Genomic DNA, 10,525 nt, shown 5'->3' on the forward strand with positions numbered 1-10,525 from the left:
AAATGGAGGTGTTAGGATTAGTCCCAGAAATGTAGGCCTTAAGGAAGTAATATCTATAAGGTAGGACGTGTATGGCCCACCCAAAAAGCCTAACTCACTCTCGACGTGGTTCGGAAGTCACGTAAAGCCGTTGGTCCCGTTGCTGAATAACCACTGGTTCTATGCAACGTAAAAGCACCATACAAACAAACAAAAAGCCTAACCTAAAATCCGTTAAAGTTAAGCTACAGAATTGCGTATAAAGTATCGTGGGCATAGCCTGGTATTTATGAACCCATGGCTAGCTCAGGAATCCTAAAAAAAATATTTTCTCATGATTAATTTAAGTTAGGAAGGAATGTTTTGGGAAAACGTATGGTTGAAAATTCCTGGATTGGTTTTGACAGGGTCTGGTAAAGGCTATTTTAACTAGGAAGTTTTAATGGAGAAAGTTTTATACACACACACACACACACACACACACACACACACATATATATATATATATAATATATATATATATATATATATATATATTATAAATGTTACATGTACCTACGTATATACCTATACATAGTATATATTTTATATATACGTTTTTTTTTTTTTTTAGTTTTCTGGGGAGTAGGGCAAGATTGTGGGAATGTGTTTAGATATTCTTGATTACTATATATATATATATAATATATATATATATATATATATATATATATATATATATATATATATATATATATATATATTTAACTAGTGATTTATTTGTAATTGTAAAACATAAGTGTACGACTTTTACCCCAAACAGAGATCTATCCATTCTTGCACATTTTACGTTTATAAGCACATCTTGTCATTTTTATTCATTCTAATAATTCGGTTATACTAAAAGCTTTATTTTTTATTTTATTTTTTTCATTAAACATAAGTCCAACAGATTTAAAGTTCCAAGGTTTCCCTTGCGTAGATAGATAGATAGATAGATAGAGAGAGAGAGAGAGAGAGAGACCCAAAACTCTACCTTATGAACTCCCTAACTCGTGTTAATGGCTGTTCGACGACATTATTTAACTGGAAATTGAAGTTTACTGACAACATAATTTTAGATTATTTTCAATTATCGAAGCCTTTTGCTTCAAAAGCGAATAAATATCAAAATCGAAACATTTGAATTTGCAGAGAGAGGCAGTTTAAACCCATATACAACCAGGCTTTGGAACTCACTCCATTCGCTTCCCCCCACCCCCCTATAACCTTCCCTTTTTTAAGAGGCAGTTATAACTAGCCCAAATCTTAATTATTTTTTGGGTCTGGGCTAGAAAAAAGGTTATAGGCCTACCCGTCCCGTGGCCTAATATGTGTAGAATATTTATATAACAAAGGACAAAAATAAACAAACGCTTTTTGTTACTTATTTGTTTATTGTTAAAAGTCATATTGGAGCCCAAAGTCACTTGGAGACGAATGTTCCAGCTCCTGCTCATGGATTGCGGTTGCTACAGTACTAGAAATGCTTTTTACACAGATGGACATACAGGTGGCTTTTTTAAGGCTTTTTTTTTTGTATTACAGTATTTGTAAAATATATTTTACCTTAGGAAAAACCACAAAGATTGTGTTTTTACAATGAAGACGTGTCCTTAATTTAATTTAATTAAAAATTAATAAAGTCATAAGTCGTAGGGTTTAATTAAAGGTAGAGGATTTTTTCCTTAGGTAAACATATTGTGTTTTTACAATAAAAAAAATTCCTGTTCATTAACTTAAAAAAAAAATTTAACATTAAATTAAAAGAACAGGCCTTATATCCATAAGACCTAGGGTTTAATTAAACCAAACGCCACTATGTCCCGTTAATGATAATTACTGATAAGTGGCTTAAAACAATAGCTTATCAAATAGGTATATTGAAACAAAAAGACCCTTAGCATCTGTGACGCCAAGGAACCAAACAATTCACTCATAAATATTTATTTTAGCACGAACAAAAACCCTCTCACTTAAAACAGTTAAACCACAATCACTCATAGCTGTGACCTTCGAGTTTGTAATGCCATCTTGAACAAGTTCGTCCATTTGTCTAAAGTGAGTTTGGGTCCCAGTGAGTTTTTTTTAGGCACTTTGTTTTAAATATCTTTATCACAGAACATTCAATTTCACATAATTATTAAATGATCTGCAATAACCCCTTTATTTATTTGACTATGGAATATTTTTTTTAATACAAAATTTGAAAAAACGACTGTTAACAATTTTGGAAAATTACCAAAAAGCTTTTGAAGTTTTTTTGTTTCATAATTTTGATCATTTTTCCGGATTATTTTGAAGAAATTCTCCATTAGAATTCTAGAAAATTGGAGAATATTTCATTAAATAAAATCTGAATTAAAATTTCAGTGATGTTATCAGAGAATTCTCAATTTTGAAAGAATTTTTATATAAGAATATCTTGTATTTCAGGAACATAACATTTCACAAGTATCATGATAGAGTATCTAATTTATTATTTGAAAGATAAAACTAGATTGTTTAACTGGGAAAACTTTTTATAAAGTTGTGTACCTGAATAACAGTATATAATTAAAAATAAATATCATTTCGGTCGAAAACCAAATTTTTTTTTTATAATTTTAGAATTCTCTTCAATAATTTGTTTAAATGTCTCGAACAAATATTCAAAAGGGTCAAAGCAGATCTTATATACCTGAAGTTCATATAACTCTTTGTAACTGTTCTTGTGCAAACTAGGAATACTTAAAAGAGTGTATTTACACTCTGTTATTTATTTGTTTGTGCAAATCTCATCATTCAGTGTATTAACAGGTGTGTGTATGTGTATGTTTTTACTTCACAATACTTGATTAATACAAAGAAAAATATAGTATTTGTATTTGTATATACAGTATGAAGTTCAAAAGCGTTATTTTTCTTTCACGCATAGACCTAAGTGTTTTTAGACCTAAATATCTTTTATTATGCTGTTTTTTCCTGTGGATTTTAATGCTTAGGTTTCCAGGATAAAATAAGTAGATATTGTGGCCTTCCAGTTAACTGGAATCTATGCTTTCAGAATTCTTGCTAATTATAACTTCAAAATATAGCACTTCTGAAAGTCAGCATATATAACTAATCAACCAAGGTTATCAGGTATTCTTTATGGTCGATGCCTTCGTTTTATCTCATTTATGAACCCGTTTTAAGCCTCAGCAGTCAGTGGATTGGTTTATTTTCTTAAGATTTAGGACGGAATAATTTATTAAACGTTAGGTTTCGTCATGGCGCAATTTAAAGCAGTTACCCATTTAATACAGAAAGGTTTCATTTTCTTTGGTTACAATTATAGTGATTAGTCTCGTTTTCTTTTATTTGATTAGTTAGGGTAACTGAATAAATTTACCATTTCGTCCTATAACATTGACGTCCAAATACCGACAGTTCTAAGCAATCCACATTAAACTTATACCATTAATCCATGCTCATTACCTTCGTTGCTTAAATGATGTGACCAAAAATAAGCCTTATTCTAAAGAAAACTACCTGTTTTAGGGGGCCTAAAATTCGCTACAGCATGGTGCAAACCGAACTGGAGCTCCCGCTACCTATTCTGCCGTGGGTGCCTTTGTCGTCATCATCTGTGGGTGAAAAAGTAATGGTGTGCTTTTTTTTCTTGTGGTTTGTGATAGAGATGCTAAGGTGCTACCTGTAAATAACTACTGGTTAGGATTAGGATTATATTGGCAGGTATCTATCCTCCGGGATTTAGGAATGAGATTGGAATGTAGGCCTATAGAAGAAGGCCCCCTTTCCTCTGGACCTTGTTATTTGGGTAGGATTGGAACCAGGGGCCAAGAATGGGGATTTAGGATTAGGAGAACGGATTCGGAATGATTGTTTGAGGATTAGGAATAAGAATACAACTAAAAGAGATTGGAATTAAGGTCTTACCACATTAGGAATAAGTATTAAACTAAAGATATTATATTACGGGTTTATCACTGAGGATTGGGATTAGATTGTAATTAAGAGCATACTAGCCAGGAATGGGATTTGAAAAAGGAACACTTAGAAAGAAATACGACAATGAAGCTCGTTTTCTATGACTCAGGTCAGCCTGAGGGGAAACTACTGTGAAACGGAATTACGTAGCATAAGCTGATAACATTGCGTTGCTAAGATGCTTTAGATTTTTAAATATGTGATCGACTAAGAGGTTTTAGATGCACTTCGGAACTACAGGAAAATGGTTTTTGTTTAATTTTTTATACTGTCTTGACATTAGTTTATTTCAAAGTAAGTTAAACGTGATTGTAGTGGGCTTATTAGACAGTAAAGTTAAATGTGATTTTAGTGGGCTTATTAGAAAGTATATATATGTAATTTAGCACCTGCTAATTGAAAGGTTTCCTACCTGTTTACAGTTACAAATACATTCTAAATTATACGTTGCGATGGAGACTAATACACGCTTCAATAGATTCTTGTTTTTCATAGAAAACTTTAACCAAATTATAATTTCAAAAGGTGGTTGTTGTCAGTTCAAAAGGGATGAATTGTTTAAAAAAAACGCAGTCTTTAATTTAAAAAATCTTATGAGCATTGGTTCGTAAAACTCACTTTTTAAGGCTAAATCTTTAGACAAATATTGACATATTTAGAAAAGTGTTAAGTTTTGTGTTTCGAATGCCTTATTCGGTTCATTCTAGCAGTTAACGAAGCTTTGAATTAACGGTGTCAGTAAAAATTTAATATCTTAAGACAGTCGAAATTTGTCACCACCAATTTTTGGATGAGATGGTTAAATGTTTTTTTTAAATGGTGATATTGCAGTGGATTTGTGTCTTGTAATTTGAAATATTTGGGTCAAGTTGGAATTTACTTCCTTATTGTCTTTACGAGATAGTAAATTGTGTATGTGTTCTGGTGGAATTAGTACAGGAATTATTGAGAATTCATAGACTTGGGCACCATTTATGAGGAGAGAGGGAGAGAGAGAGTGGGTTCATGCACCTTGCTTAAACAATCATGCAGGTTTATCGTACTTGGCCGAGAATAAAATAGTTTCTATTTGGCTTAGCGGTGGGACATTTACTATTGAATAGTTTCAAATAGTTTTAGGACTAGTTCACCTTGGAAGACTTGATTTCCTATTGGATGAAGCTATCAGGAAACCCCTGGCCTGTTGGAGAATTTGAATCGTTGACTATTTTTTGAAGAATGAGGTTTACAGAAAGTGAAAAAAGTGTAATGTAATTTCACCAATGGTGGACATAAAAAATAATGTACGAAAACTAAAAAGATAATGTACGAAAACTATCATTTGTGCCAATGTACCACTTTAGATGTGGTACTTTTTTCAAGTAAATATCTGAAATTGGTTGTTAAAATTGTAAAACACTTTAATTTACGTTAGCAACTATATGATATTTCTGTTAGCTCTAAGATATCTAGAAAATACATTAAAAGTTTAGGCTATAATATAGGATGTTTTAAGTTGAAGTGGTTTTGTATCTAACCCATAACTAATCGAGACGGTAGTGAATTAAAGAAAATCTGCCATATTTTTAGGGTAAAACTTTGCAAAACTTTAAAGAAAATTTTCAAAAAATCGATTAAAATTCATATAGTTCAACCTGATGTTCTTTGGATTGAAGGCTCCAAAGGGACTCTTGGGTTAAATGTCTACATACACACACACACACACACACACACACACACACAGAGAGAGAGAGAGAGAGAGAGAGAGAGAGAGAGAGAGAGAGAGAGAGAGGAGAGAGAGAGAGAGGATCTGGCTTTGAGAGAAAGTGACTATTTTTAGAGAGAAAGACAGACCAGTGTAGATTATTCTTATTTGAGAGAGAGAGAGAGAGAGAGAGAGAGAGAGAGAGAGAGATGAAACCTTACGAAGCTTACACCAAGAGTAATAAGGACAAGTAGTATTTATTTACCTACATATTACCTGCTAGCTTCCTGATGAGTGAATCTGCTTGCTCTGGAGTATTCGCGTTCAAGACCTCCTTCAGGAGAGAAGTTGAAACTCTCACTTTGGAGATGTTTTCTGCTTCCTTGACTAACTTCCTTACCGAATCCTGCGAAGACAGAATTATTATTATTATTACTATTATTATTATTTTGTTTTTTGCTCTATCACAGTCCTCCAATTCGACTGGGTGTCATTTATAGTGTGGGGTTCCGGGTTGCATCCTGCCTCCTTAGGAGTCCATCACTTTTCTTACTATGTGCGCCGTTTCTAGGATCACACTCTTCTGCATTAGTCCTGGAGCTACTTCAGCCTCTAGTTTTTCTAGATTCCTTTTCAGGGATCTTGGGATCGTGCCTAGTGCTCCTATGATTAAGGGTACAATTTCCACTGGCATATCCCATATCCATCTTATTTCTATTTTCAGATCTTGATACTTATCCATTTTTTTTCCCTCTCTTTCTCTTCAACTCTGGTGTCCCATGGTATTGCGACATCAATGATGGATACTTTCTTCTTGACTTTGTCAATCAATGTCACGTCTGGTCTATTTGCACGTATCACCCTATCTGTTCTGATACCATAGTCCCAGAGGATCTTTGCCTGATCGTTTTCTATCACTCCCTCAGGTTGGTGCTCGTACCACTTATTACTGCAAGGTAGCTGATGTTTCTTACACAGGCTCCAGTGGAGGGCTTTTGCCACTGAATCATGCCTCTTTTTGTACTGGTTCTGTGCAAGTGCCGGACATTCGCTTGCTATGTGGTTTATGGTTTCATTTTTCATATTGCACTTCCTACATGTGGGAGAGATGTCATTTCCGTCTATCGTTCTTTGAACATATCTGGTTCTTAGGGCCTGATCTTGTGCCGCTGTTATTCCTTCAGTTTCCTTCTTGAGCTCTCCCCTCTGTAGCCATTGCCATGTGTCATCGCTGGCTAGTTCTTTAGTCTGTCTCATGTATTGTCCGTGCATTGGTTTGTTGTGCCAGTCCTCTGTTCTGTTTGTCATTCTCCTGTCTCTGTATATTTCTGGGTCTTCGTCTACTTTTATCAGTCCTTCTTCCCATGCACTTAGTAGTCCTCTCCCTCCTTCCTTTCGTGTTATGTATAGTCTATCCGTATTTGCTCTTGAGTGTAGTGTTGTATCTGATTACTGGCACTGCCCATGTGTTTATGGCTTTTACCATATTTCCGGCGTTGAGTTTTGACTTGAGTATCGCCTTGAGTCTCTGCATATATTCTTTCCTGATCGTGTCCTTCATCTCTTGGTGTTTTATATCTCCTCCTTCCATTATTCCCAGGTATTTGTATCCAGTCTCATCTATGTGTTTGATGTTGCTCCCATCTGGTATTATTATTATTATTATTATTATTATTATTATTATTAAATTCTCTCTAAAGTTATAATTTTTTGTTGTGACATTCTCTCTCATCTTACCACTTTATTAATGTAACATTTTCTTGAAACTTGGCATTTTTTTATTGCCAAATTCTCTCAAAACTTAATGTTTTTTGTCGTAAATTTCTTTCTCTTTACTTAGCAGTTTTTAGCTGTGAAATTCTCTCTAAACTCACCACCGTTTGTTGTAATATTCTCTCTAAACTTAATAATTTAGGTCTAGAATTCTCTCTAAATTTACTCATTTTAGCTGTAAAATTCTCTATAAATTTACTCATTTTAGCTGTAAAATTCTCTAAATTTACTTATATTAGCTGTAAAATTCTCTCTAAATTTAGGGCTTTGTCGTAAAATTCTCTCTAAAGTTACCACTCTTTGTCTTAAATTTTTTTTTTTTTTTTTTTGGCTGAAAAATTCTCTCAAATGTTACCTCTTTTAAGCGGTAAAATTCTCTCTAAACTTACCACTTATTGCTGTAAAATTCTCCCTAACCTTACCCATTTTTTGTCTTAAAATCCTCTCTCATCTTACTAATTTTTTGCTGTAACATTTTCTCTAAACTCACCACTTTTTGCTGTAAAATCCTCTCAAACGTACCCATTTTTTGCTGTAAAATGCTCTCATCTTACTAATTTTTTGCTGTAAAATTTTCAGCTGTTAAATTCTCTCTAAACTTACCACTTCCTGCTATAAAATCCTCTCTAAACTTAACACTTCTTGCTGTCTTGCTGTAAATTCGTCTCAAAACTTGACAATTTTTTGCTGCAAAATTCTCTTTAGATCAACCACAAACTTACCACTTTTTGCTGTAGTCTCGCCTGTGTCTTCTTCATGAGCAACAGCTCGACGATAATCGACTGTTTTTGAGGGTCGACAACTCGACCGTTCATGTGGAAACCGTTCATCAGGTTGGCCGTTCTGAAAGACAGTTTGGTCGATGAGATTATAGGGTCGAAGATTGTACTGAAATTAGATAGATTTAGATAGATTCTACTTTTAAAACTGTGTTTTAGTGATGGTTTTTTCTCTTGCACAAAACCTTTGTGTTTAGAGAAACTTGAAACGGGAGAATTAATACAATTTGAAGGTGAAGTATTTCAGACAGAACTATTGTTCGTACTGAGAGAAACACCAATAGAAGATAGTTCTTCATATATAGCAGCTTAACCACATCACAGTTTGACCGAGTTCGTCCAAAAGTACTTATAAAAAATCATATATAAATAAAAAATATCTATGTAATCCACAGATTACCAGCCAAAACAACATTAAAACAAACACATCAAAACTTGGGCAATAAAAGGCAGCTTATATCACGCGAATAAAAGATTTTCTATAGAAACTTTTAATACCTGAGAATACTGCTCTGTCTGTCTTCAACATGTCCTTTGTGGTCAGACTGGAGTCTTTGTTCATCATCGCTGACTTGCGCAGGCGCTGTTTGCCCATGATTCTCACCACGATGCTGCCTTTTTGCAGGTACTCCAACAGCTATGATGAAAGAAATTACGAAATCTAGACATTTTTCTTTATATCTGTTGTCTACCAATTCTTTCTCGTTTCTGCAGATCGTTAGAAGAAATGCTTGGCAGTTTTTATAGCTTGATATACTACAGTAAACTCAAGTGATTATACTTCCTTCGTGACAGGTGTAGCTCATAAAGTAATTATACTTCCTTCGTAAAATAATCATCTTACCTGTTTCGTGACAGGTGTGAAGGAGAATTTCTTGATGTGGTTGAAATCCGGATTAGATGTGTCACTTATCTTCTTGGTCTCTGTCTCCTTTTCGTCGAGGTAGACTTTGTAGGAGCAGTAGATATCCTGTGTGGGAAACGAGAGAGGGTTTAAATCTCCTAATTTTATGGCCTATGGGGTTGGCTATGTCACCTTCAGATAGGTTTTATGATCAGCTTTGTCTTTAGTGTTTGATAACAGAGTTTAGGTTGCAGTGTTTGTCATTTTATTTTTATTTTTCATTAAGTTTTTAAATGGCAAAAATTTTTTTTGTTGAGAAAGCTCTTAAATCTATAGAGTTGTAGGTTATGTTGTATCTATTCTATTCTTGTATGATTTGCATTATTTAAAAGCTTCTAATTGTAAAAATTTGTTGAGGTCTTAAGCCCACAAGTCTACTGAAAATGTAGGCAAAGTGACGGGTATGAAGGGTAGACTTATAGATAGGTTCCTGCTGAGTATATAACAAGCAAATTTACTGTTAATAGAGCTACTTATATATAGGATCCTACTGAGTATAACTCTAGCAAATTGATTATTATTAGGGCCAGGCTTCGACAGGTCCTACCGAATATCTGTTCGGCAATCCTCTGCAGTTCAGGATCTTGACGTTGAAGTAATTGTTTTTCCCAAGGAGCTCATCGGGAGGGTCCACGAATTTGTCGTCTGCCTCAGTGTAATCCTTGCCATCTGAATCACAAGGGACAACCTCTACCTGTAACATCGGATTTATTTGGGTTGGAGTTGCTGCTACCTGTATTGAGGCTAGTATTGTTTATACATACCCTGGTCCCACTTAGCCCACCATCAAAAGATGGGTTAATTTGTTTGTAATCTACTTTTACTTGTAAACTTGGTTTAAATTACTGGCTAAGTACTGGAAATATAAACATTTGTACTACTCCTACAAGGAAGAGTTTGTAAATTTGTATTTTTAAGATGAAAATTCTAAGTATTGGTAGGCCTGGTACTAATGGGTTACTTGGAAATGTTTCTCACAAACTCAGCTTTAACTTGCATTAATGTTTTCTTCGTACTATAAGTCAAAATGAGTAATTTTTATGATTCACTTTGAATATTAACTTTACCTCATGATGCAGGTTGGATAACAGTTAAATTTTAGCTTGTGTATCATTTATGAACCCCATGTGCAATATTAATAATAACAAGCACAAGACTTCCACATAAAAAAAAAAAAAACTTAAACATCAAGATCAAATACTCACATTCATGACTCCCACTTCAGCTCCCTTGTAGTTGATGATCTCTAGTTGCTCCTTGAGTTCGACGTTGTAGGCTAAGGGTTGGAGGATGATTTGCACTGTACCAATGTGAATCTCGGTGTCCAGAGATTCTTGGAAGGGATCCTCCTCCTGTAGATGAGACATGTACAATTTTAAACTAAGTAAGGTTAGGTTAGGTTGGTTGGAATAGACT

At 34.2% G+C, this 10,525-nt stretch overlaps 1 protein-coding gene across 2 annotated transcripts in view; it reads right to left on the bottom strand.

The window, feature by feature from the left end:
* Window positions 1–1,373: 1,373 nt before the first annotated feature.
* Window positions 1,374–10,525, bottom strand: part of LOC135205352 (kinesin-like protein KIF28) — a 26,240-nt gene continuing 17,088 nt past the window's right edge. Inside the window, exons 19-20 of one of the 2 annotated variants that reach the window (XM_064235818.1) lie at window positions 5,930–6,059; window positions 1,374–3,605 (exon numbers count right to left, since the gene is read on the bottom strand). In XM_064235818.1, coding sequence (XP_064091888.1) covers window positions 3,535–3,605; window positions 5,930–6,059 — 201 coding nt within the window. In that variant the 3' untranslated portion in view covers window positions 1,374–3,534. Of the gene's footprint in view, window positions 3,606–5,918; window positions 6,060–10,525 lie in introns of both variants that reach the window. The other variant, XM_064235819.1, reaches the window with a different exon arrangement.

Source organism: Macrobrachium nipponense, chromosome 49 (genome assembly GCF_015104395.2).
Source record: "Macrobrachium nipponense isolate FS-2020 chromosome 49, ASM1510439v2, whole genome shotgun sequence".
Taxonomy (NCBI): domain Eukaryota; kingdom Metazoa; phylum Arthropoda; class Malacostraca; order Decapoda; family Palaemonidae; genus Macrobrachium; species Macrobrachium nipponense.